Genomic DNA, 16,738 nt, shown 5'->3' with positions numbered 1-16,738 from the left:
AGATTAGTGTTTTGCCAAGCTGGGGAAAAACATATGGCTGATACATGATTTTGTAATAGTTGAGCAGTTTTTTCTTTTAAAGGTTTGACAATCCATAAAAAAGCTGTAAAATTGTTTGTAGGCAATCAGATATCAGCCACAAAATATTAATTTTATAGGTAGAGGATTCCTTTTGTAATAACTTTCATAAATTATAGTAGTAGGTAGGAATTACATAGAACTAAAAATTTATCTTTTTGTCTAGTTTGCTTAATATACCACTAGGGGGCACAAAATGATACTTCACTTGTATGACTTTCTAAACTTTTTCCTCAGCATTGTAATAGTGTCCATAATTTCCTTTGAGATTATCAATCTTTACAGATTCAAATATGATTTTAAAATATATGAATTATAGTACTTGCTTAAAAACCACCCACTAATTTGGAAGCTTAGTTTAATAGAAATTTGAAGTATGTTTAACAGATGGAAATCATATAAAATTGGAGAATTGCTTCAGTGGTGGCTGATAAGTCATGAAAATGCTCTAAAAAGAAATATATAAGCTACTTTTCCCAACCTTTTTTCCAGATATTTTGGATTTCAATTTCAATAAACCCCATTCAGTTTAGTGAATGGTAGTACATTCTGATCACTGGATAAAGGGATACTAAATGCTGTTCATGCAGGAATACCAGCAAGATACCACTTCATTTTAGCCTTAAAAAGAATAGATGTCTCTGCTCTATTACATGTGTAGGCAAGGCCTGATTTATTTTTCACAGATTATCTGAAACGGGAGATAAAACAATAATAAAATAGTTAAAACCTGATTGGTTAATGAAGTTAAACCATGTCAGCCATGTTGGTTGTTGTTCCAAAGGCTGAGACCATAAAAAGCTGTAATGAACACACATCAGGCAACTATTGAATGATAGGATTATGAAAACAGTTTTATTTGAGTTGAAACCATTGCAATTAATAGAACCTTGCTAATATGTAACAAAAATATAACATCCCCACTAGTAGAAATTAAAATTTTAAGAGAATAGTGATGCTGCAGTTATCACCTTGCATTTGCAGTCCTTGCACAGTTATTTTGATTAAAAAGGGGTGTAGCTTCAGTCCCTTACTTGCACATGCCATTTGGATGTCATTGACTTTCCCTGCAGACACCCTCTGACACATTGTGAAGTAACTCTTTTAAAGGATTTGTACAGCCTTACTAGAACCATTTCATGGTAAGGTTCTAATCCTTGTCTTTGAAATATTTATCTTGTCTTCTGGAACTTGAAGATATTGAAACTGAATTGTATGTTGTATACAATAGTTGGGATTATTAATAAATGTTGATATCATATATTGTTTAACATATTTAATGTTTTTCTTAATACTAAACCAAATACTAAATTTAGTTTGTTTTAAACTAAAAAATCACTTCAAAGTAAATTTTATAAATAAATTGTACTTGAGCCTTTCTTTAACACAAATACAAAGCAATAAAAAATATCTGTACTATTTCCCCCAAAAAAGCTCTGTTTTACTCCAGATTACAATATTTCCTACACTTGTCACCTAATGTCACCTAAATACTTCTGGTTCATAACAAAAATTGCTGCTGGTTCTGAGCTGATGCACAGCTCACTGTAGCTATGGGAGTGTTGATTAGTGTGGGACTGATTCCTGAGTAAACTTGTTTCAATTTGCAGATTACTTGCACAATATAGGGGGGCTTTGGCCTTCTGGTATGCACGGTTTTTTTTATTGACTAGCTGATAACCCGGCTTTGCCTGGGTATTTATTTATTCCAATCCTGTATTAGGCAGGAAGAGCAACTTCACCCTGAGCCCTGATTTTGGCGAGAATTAAATTAGTTAAAAATGTTTTGCCTGTGCCCCCAGAAGCGTCAAGTAACATGATACCAACTTGTTGTTTTGGTAGCTGATCCATGATCATTTGGTATGTTTTTTTCTGATCTTGATTTAGAAGTGGCTTCTTGTCCGTTATATATGCACTAAGCTGTTTGACGGTGTAGTTCTTTTCTTGTATGTAATCTGCATGTAGTACGTTGTGTTGGTCTCGTAGTGGCGCAGGCAGGCCGAGTTGCAGTAATGTTTTCCAGAGTACTGCTCCTGCAGTCCATAGCTGGGTTCCTTCATCTTCAGTTCCTTTTGACTGGGTGATCTTTAAGAATATCTCTCTCTTCGCCCTGTGGCCACGCCCACTGCTCCCATAATGCACCAGTCTTTTCACTCAGTCACTGAAGACTGGTGTGTTTTTTCTCTCTTCGTGTTCACCTTGCTTGAATTAGCCTTTGGCGTTTAGGATTTTATTTATTTTTCATTTAGTGTTTTTTCTCTCGGTGAGAGCCTATTTCAAGAAAGCTGCAGGGAGCTAGAATCGGAGCTGGGGCGCCAGTCCGTTCTCCCCCCGGGGCGTCTGACGGCCGTCAGACTGCAGCAGGGGCTTTCCGACCCTTCGGGGCGGTTCCCCGTCCTTGCTTATAGCCGCTGGTGTGAGCGCGGGGTTGCGAGTCGCCGTGATCACCCCCACACCATTCTATTTAATTTTGTTTAAATTGGCTCTCGTAGTAGCGGCTCCGGAGTCGTGCATGGTTTGCCCTGCAGGCTCTGATGTTAATTTCTCGACGCTAGCTTGCTGCTGCGATTACTGGCCAACTCAGCCGGGGCCTCCCTTTAGTGCCGAATTTGCTGTGCTGACGACTTTCTTCGAGCGTCGATCTCTGGAGCTTCGCGCTGTCCCAAGCTGCCGGCGGTGAGAGATCGAGGCGCCCGACCTTTGGGCGGCGCCCCCTTTGAAGTTTATTGCCGGGACGGAGGCGCGTGTTGTTGTTGGTGCCTTCGCTTGGTGTCCGGCACCCCTCCGAGTCATTAGCCGTCTACCCAGCGCAGCCAAGAGCAGCGGCGGGCGCCATTTTGGAACTGTTCGAGCGCGCCCTGAGCTAGCCGCCTTTAGCCCACGCAGTCCCCTGCAGCTGCGGGCGCCATTTTAGAACTGTCATCGTTCCGGCGGCCATTTCTGGCGTTTTTTCGGCAGGCCTTTGATCTCGCCACGTTGAGTGCTTGGGACGCTCGTTAACTGTCTCCGCCTCATTGCTGCCCTGCGGTGCGCGGGCCAGAGGCAGGCCTTCTTTGATCTAAGCCAAACTGTTTGCCCTTGATATTGGGGGCTCCTTAGGCCTACTCCTTCTGGTCGCATCTCTCACGCCCCATCTTACGAGACTTTGGGCGTCTCCTGTATATAGTTTTCTTGTTGTTATTTAAAAAAAAAAAAAAAAAAAAGAAAAAAAGATACAAATTCAAAATCTCCAAAAAAATTTATTAAAAAAAAAAAAAAAAAAAAAGAAAGGACTATAATAAGCCTTGTACATACATAAATTTATATTCCTTGCCTTCCTGAGATGGCGGATTCCTATTTGTCCTCTGACTCGGAGAGGGAGCCCAGTCCACCTAGGGCCCCGTCCAAACACAAGTCTAAGTCACGAGGGAGGTCTACTGCCGCTTCCACTGAACCTCACCAGCGTAGGCCTTCGTCAGCGGCGGAGAAGGACGCCCAGCGCCGGCATAGGGCGCTTGAGAGGCAGTATGATAGAGCCAGACTGGCCACTTCGTCCTCTGTCTTTGCTCCTGCTCAACGGCTTTGTCCTCGAGAGGACTCCTCTGTGACACCTGAGGCCACTCCTGGTCCCAGTGAGGATCGTGGCACTTCCGCATCTCGGGCCCCATCTGGTTTGTCTCTTTCTAAGAGGGCCTCAATGTCCTTACCTGACGTCTCGACCGCGGGCCTTGCAGAGACTCATGCTCCTGCTTCCAGTCGGGCTGAGGCTACATTTACACCAACCGCTGCTGGCTTACGGGGCCCGGATGGTCAGTTGTTGGCCCCCCAGGTGGATTTACAGGCGGCGTCCAATGCCCTGTCCTCCATATTGGCTGCGGGGATTCACCAATCTGTCCTTCAACAAACTCTTCCAGTTCAGACCTGCTCTTCCCAATCAGCAATTCCTGGTCGTTCCAGATCTCCATCTCGGTTGGTTCACATTTCCTCTGGGGAATCCGAGCAGGATGAGGAGCTACCTGAAGAATTGGAATTCTCAGAGGATGAAGACCTTCCACCGGACACTCCCACCTTCTCCGGCTTATTCCGACCGTCGCTATTTAAGTCTTTGCTGCATAAAGCTCGACAGACCACCAACATGGGAGTTCCACTTGCTGAGCCGTCTACGTCAGCAGCCCCTCATGAGGCTTTGTTTTCATCATCCAAACCAGGGAGGGATTTTATTCCCTGCCCTCAACTGTTTGCAGATGTTCTACAGTCCCCCTGGTCTCAACCGGGGTCTCTGATGGGCCCCACCAGCCTGGACAAAAAGTTATATTGTGGGGCTCCTGAATTGGACTCCTTATTGGCCTTACCTGCGGTGGACCCTCCAATTGCGAGCCTTTCATCCTCCTCACTGTTGTCTTCGGACGCTTTGGACGTTCTTAAGTCAGAGGACAGAAAGACTGAGCTTTCCTTTCGTAAGGAACATCAATCCCTTGCTTGGACAATTAAGACGGCGATGGCCACGTCGTTCTTTAATAGGGCCACATTGATATGGCTGAGGCAGCTTCAAGAAAAACTGCCACCGGAAGACACACGGCTTCACCAAGATATAAATAAGATCGTAGCGGCCACCGAATACTCGGCAGACGCCTCGTTAAACTTGGTGAAGTTTGCCTCAAGGGCCTTGGCCTCTTCTGTGACGTCTCGCAGACTATTTTGGCTCAGAAATTGGAGAGCTGATGCCAGAGCAAAGTGGAAATTGGCGGCAGCCCCCTTTAAGGCCCCGAACCTTTTTGGTCCTGCTCTAGACCCTGTCCTGGTCGAGGACAAGGACAAAAGGAAGGTGATGCCCGCGTCCTCTTACCGCAGACCAGAACGACGCTACACGCCCTATTCCCAACGTCAGCCCTTTCGGACTTCGTCGGGCTCAGGGGGGCCCTATCCGCAGCGTGGTTCGTTTCCTGGACCCGACCGCTCTTCGGATAGGCAGCGTTTTCGAGACAGATCCAGGGCCAACAGCTACAGACGCCCTTTCCATGGATCGGGCTTCCGCCAGGCCCGTCGGGGCAAATGACTACGGGTCGCAGGATCCCATTGGGGGGCGTCTTCAACTCTTCAGCCACCGATGGGAACGCTCAACCAAGGACGCCTGGATTCTTCGGACGGTATCTCAAGGCCTGGCCATCGAGTTTCTGGGACGTCCTCCGGTTCGTTATGTCTGCTGTCCGGCCCACCTCTCCCCCGACAAAGAGGCTCTTCTGAGGAAGGAGGTCCTCCACCTACTCCTTATCCGAGCAATAGAACCTGTTCCTCGGGATCAGCAGGGCAAGGGCTTCTATTCAACCCTATTCTTGGTCCCCAAACATTCGGGGGGTTGGAGAGCCATCTTAAATTTAAAGCAGCTGAATCTGTCGGTCCGCTACCGCAGATTCAAAATGCACTCCTTGGGATCCATCCTTGCAGGTGTTCGACGGGGCGACTTCCTCCAGTCTGTCGATCTCAAGGAGGCTTATCTGCACGTTCCGGTCCTTCCGGCCCACCGCCAATACCTACGTTTCCAGATTGGGGAGGACCATTATCAATACTGTGCAATGCCCTTCGGCTTGTCATCTGCGCCAAGGACGTTCACAAAACTGGTGGCGGTTGTGGCGGCTGCTCTCCGAGTGTTACCTGTAAGGGTGTTGTGCTATCTGGACGACATTCTAGTCCTGTCCTCCTCCAGAAGCCAAGCCTCTCGGGACCTGGACCTGGTCATCGAATCCTTTCAAGACCACGGGTTTTCGATAAACTTCCCGAAGAGTCATCTACACCCGACCACTGTTCTCCAACACTTGGGGGCGGTGATCGACTCCGCTCGGGGCCAGGTCTCCCTATCCCCGGACAGGGCAGAAAGCATTCGCAACCTGATTCGGCTCATTCAATCCAAGCAGACTGTTCCCCTTCTACATCTATCCCAGTTGTTGGGGAAAATGGTCTCGTGTTTTTCGATAGTGCCATGGGCGCGCAGACACACGAGGCCATTGCAGTGGTTCCTGCTACCGTTTCAACGCACGGGTCGCAGCGATTCTCTCCACAAGGTTTCGCTCCCCCCTCAAATCGCCCTGTCCTTCAACTGGTGGACAGGCCCCAAGCTTCTCCTCGGTACACAATTTCTGATTCCGGATCGGCAGACCTTGACCTCAGATGCCAGCCTCTTGGGCTGGGGAGCCCATCTCAACGATCAGATGGTGCAGGGCCGCTGGTCTCTATCGGAACAGACGTTGAGCATCAACCTCTTGGAGTTGAGAGCGATTCGCCTGGCTCTCTGTCACTTTCGCCCCCTGTTGCAAGACCGGCATGTCCTCGTCCTCACGGACAATATCTCCGCCAAGGCCCATATAAACAAGGAAGGGGGCACGAGGTCGAGGGACCTGATGCTGGAGGCAGAGAAGCTGTTCTCTTGGGCCGAGGGTCACGTTCTGTCTCTGAAGGCCGATCACATCTCGGGCGTGGACAATGTAAAGGCAGATTGGCTCAGCAGGCAACTGGTAGACCAGTCGGAATGGCAACTGGACCCCGAGATTTTCCAGGAGGCTGTCTCCATCTTCGGCCTACCTGTTGTAGACCTCTTCGCCAGTCCGGCGAACGCCCAGCTTCCCAGATTTGTGTCACGTTATCCAACTCAGATGGCAGAGGACCACAACGCCCTACGGTGCCGCTGGCCTCCCGGCCTCTTGTACGCCTTTCCCCCACTTCCGTTGATTCCTCAAGTCATTCGAAAGTTGTTGGAAGAACGTGCGGAACTTCTGCTGGTGGCTCCCAGTTGGCCTCGTCGGCCGTGGTATGCCGACCTGGTGGCTCTGTCCATACTCCCTCCGTGGGAGATCCCACCGAGCCGTCTCTCTCTACGCCAAGGAGCGGTGTTCCACCCAGATCCAGGATGGCTCCGATTGGCCGTTTGGCGTTTGAGCGGGTCATCCTGCGCAAGGACCGTCTCCCCGATTCTGTCATAACCACTATACAGGCGTCTCGCAGACCTTCGACATCGCGCATATACGAGTCCTCGTGGCGGGCTTTCTGCGCCTGGTGTGCTGACAACTTGGTGGACCCAACATCGGCTCAGGTCGTGGACATCCTCTGCTTCTTACAGTCTGGCCTGGACAAGGGCTTGTCACCGTCTACCCTTCGTCGACAGACTGCTGCTTTGTCCACTGTAGTTCGCTGTCCGCCTTACTCGTCTCTGTCTCACCATCCCCAAATCAGAGAATTCTTGCATGGGGCTATGAACTTACATCCGCCTCCAGTTCGTCGGTACCCGACCTGGGACCTTTCCCTGGTTCTTCAAGCGCTCATGAGTCCCCCTTTCGAACCGTTGGGCTCTGTGTCTCTTAAGTACTTGTCCTATAAAGTCGCTTTCCTCTTGGCGATCACATCCGCCAGACGGATATCCGAACTTTCAGCTCTGTCAATCCGGAACGACTTGTGTATTTTCCACGCTAATACGGTTGTTCTTCGCCTGGACCCGGCCTTTTTGCCGAAAGTGAACTCTTATTTTCATCGCGCTCAGGAATTAATCCTTCCTGACTTCTGTCCGTCACCCAAACACCAACGAGAGAGGGATTGGCACACGCTTGACGTGCGCAGGGCCCTCCGGCGTTATATTCGCAGGACTGAGTCATTCCGGAAAACGGAGGCCCTTTTGATATCTTTCCATCCAAGATCCTTGGGTCAAAAAATATCTCCATCGACTGTGGGCAGGTGGCTTAAGGCGTGCATCTCCACCGCTTATGAACGTCAGGCCAGGCAGGTCCCATCTGGGATTTTGCCTCACTCTACTCGTAGTGCGGCAACGTCAGCTGCTTGGGCCACTCAGGCATCTGTTTCTGACATTTGCCGGGCTGCCACCTGGTCCTCTGTGACACCTTTTATTAGACATTATAGGGTGGATTCATTTGCCTCGGCGGAGGCTTCCTTTGGCCGTCGTGTCCTGCAGAGTGTGCTAGCGACGCAGGACTCCGGGGGCCTTTAGTTCCCACCCTTGTTTTTTTCTGAGCTTGGGTATATCCCAGCTATGGACTGCAGGAGCAGTACTCTGGAAAACGAACATTGTCTTACCTGAATGTTCCTTTTCGGAGTACTGCGACTGCAGTCCATCCCCTCCCTTGTTTTTTTCCTTTTCTTATATTATTGGACTATTGATGTCTGGACTTGTTATTGTTGTCGGCCTATTGGTCTTTTCTTGGACTATGTTAGGTGGTCGCGCCTTCGTTCAAAGACTGGTGCATTATGGGAGCAGTGGGCGTGGCCACAGGGCGAAGAGAGAGATATTCTTAAAGATCACCCAGTCAAAAGGAACTGAAGATGAAGGAACCCAGCTATGGACTGCAGTCGCAGTACTCCGAAAAGGAACATTCAGGTAAGACAATGTTCGTTTTATTGATCATGGCCATACATTTGTCCTCAAGAATAATCAAAGCCTTGTTGAAAATGTCCAGACCAAACGTAATTTCTTTTTTTTTTATTGAAAAAGTTTTACAAATACATTTTCTCCCCAATTTCCCCCCCTAACCCTCCCTAGCCCTCCCTAACCCCCCCTAGCCCTCCCCTCCCCCCAGGACTTCCACAAAAATATAATCCAAATCAAAATCACATTTTATAAAACTTGAACCCCTCCACCCCCTGTATATTTTTCACATCTTCACAAAGTTCGATTATTCTATCCCTATATAATACTTTCAGTTAAAAGCTATTTGATATTTCCTAGTTTGATATTTATTCTGCACATAGTCTATCCACTTTTTCCACTCCCATACATAAGTCTCTTGTGTCCGATCTTTTAAATATGCTGAAATCTTCGCCATCTCTGCAAAACTGGCCATCTTCAAAGTCCATTCTTCAATAGTGGGCATAGTTTCATTTTTCCAATATTGACCTATCAGTAATCTCATTGCTGTAATCATATACAATATCAGCTTTACTTCACCCAATGTGAAACCCTTAACTATACCCAATAAAAACAATTGTGGAGAAAACTGATTTTTTTTCTTTAAAACATTCTGCATAACCCACCAAATTTTTATTCAAAAAGCCTTCACTTTCTTACAAGTCCACCACATATGATAATATGTGGCATCTAGGCAATCACATCTCTAGCATTTTGGTTGAACATTAGGATACATACACAATAACTTCTTAGGATCTAAATGCCACCTATAAAACATTTTATAAAAATTTTCCCTCAGTTTCTGTGACTGTGTAAATTTAACATTCTGGACCCATACTTTTTCCCATGTTTCCAACATCACTGGTTCTGCAAAATTTTGTGCCCATTTTATCATGCAATCTTTAACCAATTCAGTTTCTGAATCTCTTTCTAGCAAAACATTATAAACCCTTTTAATATGCATTGGACCTTTCTCTTTTATATGTCTAACCAATTCTTCTTCATGCATCATTATACCAGTTTTTTGGTTCTCTTTCCATCTCAATTGAAGTTGATTGTACTGTAACCAAGTTAAATTAATCCCTTCTTCCAACAGCATTTCTAATGTCTTCTGTTGCCATCTGCCCGCATCTGTAAAAAGAACTTCTTTATATAACACCCCCCCCCCCGAGTGACATTATATTTGTATTCCACATGATATGACCAAGATCCAGCCATAACGGTATTTTGTAATCCCATTTGAATCGGTGCTTCTTCCAAACTCTCATCAAAGAGTTTCTAAGTATGTGGCTTTTGAATACTTTATCCACTTTGTTCTCATAAAATAAGTATGCATGCCATCCAAGTTCAAGATCATAACTTTCTATATTCATTATTCCAGTCTTTTTCCTTCCAAACCAATCACTTGCTTGCGTCAAAGCTGCTGCTTCATAATATAATTGTAGGTTTGGAAGTTTAAGGCCTCCCCTTTCTGGAACATCTTGCATAATTTTCAGTTTGACTCTCGTCTTTTTCTCATTCCAGACAAACTTGTTCACTCCTCTTTGCCATTCTCTCAATTGTTTATCACTTTTTAGCACCGGAATCATTTGAAACAAAAAAAGAAATCTTGGCAAAACGTTCATCTTAACTGCTGCTATTCTTCCAAGTAGAGACAGCTGCAGTTTTTTCCAGGTCTCCATATCTTTCTGTATCTCACGCCACAAAACCTCATAATTATTTTGAAACAATTTCATATTTGATTCTGCAACCTGAACTCCTAGATATTTAACCTTTGGTACTATCTCAAAACCTGCCTTACTTTCAAGTTCCTGTTTTCGATCGTCATATTTTTGACTATCATCTTAGTTTTTTTCTGATTCAATCTAAATCCTGATACCATACCATATTGTTCTATAATGTCTTTCATCTGGATTATTGATTCCATCGGCTGTGTTAGGGTAACAACCAGATCATCTGCAAATGCCCTTATTCTGTAATCCTCTTGCCTTATCACTATTCCCTTCAAGGTGCTCGAGTCCCGTATTGTATTCAACAAGACTTCTAATGTTAAAATAAATAACAATGGGGATAACGGACAACCTTGTCTTGTTCCTTTTTCAATACTAAAATTTGTTGTCAAACTTCCATTAATAATAATTTGTGCCTTTTGTTCTTGATAAATTGCTGAAACCGCCTGTATAAACTGATCCCCAAAATCCATCTTTCTTAAAGTCTTTAATAGAAAGTTCCAATCCACTCTATCAAAGGCCTTCTCCGCATCCAAAAAAACCAGCACTGCAGGGATCTGTTTATTCTTCTCAAGATATTCCAGTAAATCTATAACTTGCCTTACATTATCCTTCATATATCTGCCTTCTATAAATCCCGCTTGATCACAATGAATCACCTCTTGAATAACTGGCATCAACCTGTTGGCTAATACTTTTGCAAATATTTTATAATCATTATTCAGAAGAGATATTGGTCTAAAATTCTCAGGTTTTTTAGGACCTACTTGCTCTTTCGGTATCAATGAAATATAAGCTGTTTTCCATGATGGGGGTATTTCCTTCCCTCCACTATCAATACTGTCGATGACCCGTGTACTCTGCCTCTTCCTTAATGTATAAGCCAACCATCTGCCCGGTTTGTTAGCGTTACAAAATGTGTTATGTTTCGCAAATTGTAAATTTGTTGCTCTTTGTTCCGCCATAAACATTTGAAATTGATCTTTCAGAAGTTTTATAGCTCCTCGTATTCTTTCATCTGTTGGGTTTTTTATAAGTAACTGTTTTTTATTCTTTATTTCTGCTTCCATTTCCGATCTTTTCTTTTGTCGATTTAATTTGTGTTTAGAGTTCATATGAATGAGTACCCCTCTCATATATGCTTTACTCGCATCCCACATGATTTCAATAGGGGTACCCTTATTCAAGTTCATTTCAAAAAATTCTTTCATCTGCTTTTTAAGTTCTGTTATATTCTTTTCATATCTAAACAAATTTTCATTTACTCTCCATGATCTTCTCTCACTCTTTCCCATCTCGATTTCTATCCATACCGGGCTATGGTCAGTTAAAGTCCTTGGAAAAATCTTTGTTCTTTTCATTTTTACAAGTAAATCAGTTGATAATAAAATAAAGTCAATCCTAGAAAAAGATCTGTGTCTATCTGAGAAGAAAGTAAAATCCAAATCTTTTGGGTTATGTATTCTCCAAATATCTTTTAATTCCAAATCTTCTTTCATATCAAAAAAAGTCTGTGGTAATCTAATCCTTGACTTTGCCGAACTCTTTTTATCTATTTTAGAATAAATTACTCCATTCCAGTCTCCCATAATTAAAATAGATCTATAGTCCCATTGCAATATTTTAGAATGCAAAGTTTTATAAAAAATTTCCTGTTGTTGATTAGGAGCATAAATTCCGATCACCAAGATTGGGCCACTTGCTGTATAAAGTTCAATTGCTATAAACCTGCCACAGTCATCTGCTTCTATAATTTTAGCTGATTTAATTTCTAATTAATGTCTAATGTTGGATTTTTCCCCTTACCAGAGGGAGCCCCCTTGTGGAGTACTGTGAAGCCATTAGCATGGCAACTCCACTGTGCTGTACAGTAAAAGCCATTTTAAGGCACAACAGGCTATATCTTTAACAGAACACCCCCCCCCGAAGGGTGTTAGGGATGTCTTACCCCCACAGTATTTCTTTCCAGAGATTAAGTCATCTGTGTGTACCAAGTTTGAAATTGCTCGAGGCATTCCAGAATTAGGCTGGAACACACACACTCATACACATTTAGATAGATAGATAGATAGATAGATAGATAGATAGATAGATAGATAGATAGATAGATATAGATTGCATACATAATCTGAAAACAAAACTTTTAAAATGGACTCTGCATAATTCAACATTGTACTGGCCTGATCTTAAAACAGCTTTTCCAAACCTGAAGCTCTTGTCATGAGATTCTTTGAAAATTTGAATATCAAGGTAAAGCTACAAAATATGCGTAACATCTTTGATATTCTGAATAATAATCTTGGCAATAAATCTTGTTCCTTGATTTCATACTTTTGATAATAAAAATAAGTGAATTTTGATAGAAGCAACAGTTGACTATGTGTTAAGGATATACAGATACCAACCACATAAAATTATTTGGAATTAAATAGGAAATTTGCTTAACGCATTGTAAGCCGCCCTGAGTCTCCGGAGAAGGGCGGCATATAAATCAAATAAAAAAAAAAAAATCAGGGAAGATTTTAGAGTACAGTGGTACCTCGGTACTTATCCTTAATTGATTCCACAAAGTGCAACTAGTACTAAATACGAATTCCAAACAAACCACGTGACTCGCCATGTGTCCTTTGTTTCAGCTGGAAAGAACTTCCTGTCTGTCCCTTTTCCTATGTCAGGGACCTTCCCAGCATGGCCAACTTCCTGTTTAACCTATGCAGCTGTCCCCCACTACCTTTTGCAGCAACCTTTCTGGCATGGCCAACTTCCTGTCCGTTCTCTGCAGCCATCCCCCTCTTTCTATCTCAGTGCATCAAGTACCAAAGAAATGAGTACTGGAACAACTTTTTCACATCAAAATCTGTCAAGTACCAAATTTGACAAGTTTTGAAGCAATTGAGTACTGAGGTAGCACTAGTGGTATAATGCATTCTATAGTTAATCCTTCCAAGTTGTTTAAAGCTGCATAACAATTATGTCAAAGATACATGTATTATTTGTAGGGTTTTTCTTGTGCCTTTGAGACAGGTTTTTTTCTTAACTCTAACTCCAGCAGTTATCTTGGCAAGGCTTTTTCAAAGTGGTTTGCCATTGCCTGCTTCTTCAGACTAAAGAAGAGTGATTGGCTCAAGGTCACCCAGCTGGCTTTGTGCCTAAGCAAGACTAGAATTCATGGTCTTCTGATTTCTAGCCTAATGCCTTAACCACTACACCATTATATGCACATAGTGTTGTTGAAAGAACATTGCTACTGCTCAGAATTTCTATATATCATATCAGGGGGCCCCAACCCCTGGTCCATTGAATGGAACCAGTCTGTGGCATGCCAGCAACCAGGCCACCCAAACAAGCGAAACCCCATCAGTAGGATGTAGGCAGCATGCAAAACCATGCCCCCTCTGGTCCATGGAAATAACTTTCTCCTTGGTGCCCAAAAGGTTGGTGGCTTCTGATTTATATGGAGGGAACAGGAAATATAGTGTACATGTCTATTTTAAAAATCTAAGAAAATATAAAAAGCCTGTGTTTTTGTTAATTCTGTTAATAATGCATTATTCTTCTAATTCTTGCTAAAACCTGTAGTTGCAAATAAATGTACTAAATGAAATGAAAAGAATATTCTTTTATGCAGGTAGAGCTACCTGTATATAGGAGGTGCCACAGCAGGGAAAGCGGCAGGGTGGATAAAAATCAATGATTTTTTTTTAAAAAAGCAAAAAAATCGGATTTTTTTATTTAAATCAGATTTTTTTGATTTTTATTGAATTTATTTTAATAAAAAACTTTTGGGGTAAAAATCTATTGTAAGATAGTTTTCTATTTAAGATACATAAATAATTTAGTTTATTCAGCATGAAATGGAGCTTAGTTATATAGCACAAGGCTATATATTCTGCAACACTGGGACTATTGGTGAGTCAACAGCAGGTCAAAGGAGTAGCAGAGATGACAGTTGCTCTTTAAAAATTATGATTTAAATCGAGTTGATTTAAATCAAGTCTTTTTACTAGTGATTTAAATCATGATTTAAATCGACTCGATTTAAATCAAATCCACCCTGGAAAGTGGTATGATTGTTATGATAGGGGATTGCGCTTTCAAAAATATGCATGTAACAGTAGTAATACTGTGATGAGATACAATGAATCAACAAGGAAATGTATATCTACTTCCTGGAAAAATAAGAATATAGATAAACCCTCACTAGTGAAAATTGTTTTAATCTGTTATTTCAAACTACAGCAAATAGTTCACTTTCCCCATAAAAAGTTTTGAAGTGATCATGTATCTAGACTGCAATTCTGTAGCTAAAAAACGTTCTCTGAAAGGCTGCTAATTATTCCCTTTGATTTTCTGTTCCAACAGTATTTTGTAATATAGCTAATTCTTAATAAATAATGCCATTGTAGCCCACTAAGATATCATAATAGTATAATTTTGAATAAATTAATGGTGGAACAATTTTAGAACTTATTCTTGAATTCATAGTGGATTTGGGAGAATGAAAATTAGGGCTGGTTGTTTTTTTATGTTTGCAGCAAAATAGAGTACCACAGTTGTTCGCTTTTTTCAGAAAATTTCTAAATCCTACATGAATTCACTTTAATTAAAGAATGAAAGAATCTTGAATACTGTTTTCTGAGAAAGTTTCTTACACTGATTTGATGATAATTACAAGGTCTTTGCTATGATATTTAGAACAGGAAGAGGAAATAAATATATTTCTACTATAAGGATATTTAGATGTCTAATTGTGTATTTTTCAACAGGGTCAGCTTTCAATACTGCAAGAGAAAATAGACCACTTGGAACGGTTGCTGGCGGAAAACAATGAAATTATTTCAAACATAAGAGATTCTGTGATCAATTTGAGTGAATCTGTCAAAGATGGACAACAGAGTCCAGAAGTGTTAAACTTTAATCAAAGAAATTTTTCAGAAGTATTGCCTCTTGCCACTGCATATCTTTCAATTGAGCCTGAAGATTGTCAGTTTGCTTCAAAAATTGGAAGTCAAGCTTCAGATGTTCAAGTAAGAATCAGTTGAATATTAGTTATTATCCTTCATCTGTTTTTAGTCCTCTGCCTAAGAAATACAGACATTTTATGTAGCCTTTCGGATAGTTATACTTGGATTCCTAAACTATGAAATAATTGACTGGTGGGTTGATCAAACAAACATGCAGATACTGAAATCACTGGATGGCCAATGAAAATGCACTATGATATGCAAATATGATGGTTTAAATCAGGTATGTCAAACTCACATCATGGCAGCGTCATGTAATGTATCAGGACTTTTTCCCCCCTTCGCTAAACCGGGCATAAGTGTGGCCAACATGTGATGCATCCGGCCCATGGGCCGGGAGTTTGACAGGCTGGTTTAAATGGCTTATATGTTTTGTTTAAGCTTAAAAGTAATATATTCATTTGTAATATGTGCAGTTTTTGCATATGAGTGTAAACTGGGTATACTTGCTATTGACTTTTCCCCTTACTGTTTTATTTGAATGATTTTTTAAAATTATAATTTGGGACATTCATTTCAGATTGAATGACTGTATGTTATTGTTTGATACAGTTGATTTCTAGTGGAGAAATTGTATTTAAGCACAGACAAAAGCATTGTAAAGAATTTTCAATACAATTTCTCCTTCACTAGAGAGCAACTGTATCAAACAATAACATACAGTCACTCAATCTGAAATGAATGACTATTTCAGAGAAAATTCTTTACAATGCTTTTGTCTGAGTGATTTGAACTATTTTTTAAAAACTGTAGATTACAATTAAAAATAATGCTTTCTCCATAGCTGCAGATTTTATTATATTGATGTTTACTATATCAAATGTTAAAGTAGGCCATGGTTTAGAGATTACAGGTAGTCCTTGATTTACAACCACAATTGAGCCCAACACTTCTGTTGTTAAGTGAAACATTTGTTAAGTGAGTTTTGTCCCATTTTACAACTTTTCTTGCCACAGTTGTGCAGTATCCCTGCAGTGGATAAATTAGTAACTATAGGTTGTTAAGTGAATTTGGCTTCCCATTAAACTTTGCTTGTGAGAAGGTTGCAATAATGATCTCATGATCTTGGGATACAGCAACAGTCATAAATAGGAACCAGTTGCCAAGCATCTGAATTTTGATCACGTAACTATGGCGATGCTGCAAAGGTTGTAACTGAAAAGTGGCCGTAATTCACATTTTTCAGTACCATTGTAACTTTGAACGGTCAGTAAACGAACTGATTTAACTTACTGTGGAAATGCTTACCTTTTTGAGAAAATATATTTGAAAATAAAGCACTGCTAGAGGCTAATAGCCAGTAATTTGAGTTTTTATTTCAAATCATTGTGAAAACTAATCTCTGACAGCTGTTGTTTCTGGCCATGTATCCTATCTTTCCCTTAGTTCTCTTTCTTCCAAGTTCCCAAAAGTCTGGTCTTTTCTTTTTCCTAGAATTTGCTTTGTTCATTTTTCCTATAACTGGTTGGGATTCATCACTATTAGATCCTTGTTGTTCTGAGATCAAGATAGCACATCCAGTT

At 41.9% G+C, this 16,738-nt stretch overlaps 1 protein-coding gene across 2 annotated transcripts in view; it reads left to right on the top strand.

The window, feature by feature from the left end:
* MAN2A1 (mannosidase alpha class 2A member 1) overlaps positions 1–16,738 on the top strand; it is a 66,269-nt gene that overhangs the window by 4,844 nt on the left and 44,687 nt on the right. For both annotated transcript variants that reach the window (XM_070938742.1, XM_070938741.1), the window contains one exon: positions 14,958–15,218. In XM_070938742.1, the coding sequence (XP_070794843.1) occupies positions 14,958–15,218 (261 nt within the window). The remainder of the gene's footprint in view (positions 1–14,957; positions 15,219–16,738) is intronic.

This window comes from Pituophis catenifer, unplaced genomic scaffold (assembly GCF_029215685.1).
Source record: "Pituophis catenifer annectens isolate HBS135680 unplaced genomic scaffold, rPitCat1.0.hap2 SCAF_2, whole genome shotgun sequence".
In the NCBI taxonomy this organism is placed as follows: Eukaryota; Metazoa; Chordata; class Lepidosauria; order Squamata; family Colubridae; genus Pituophis; species Pituophis catenifer.
This window is presented reverse-complemented; position numbering and strand designations above follow the sequence as displayed.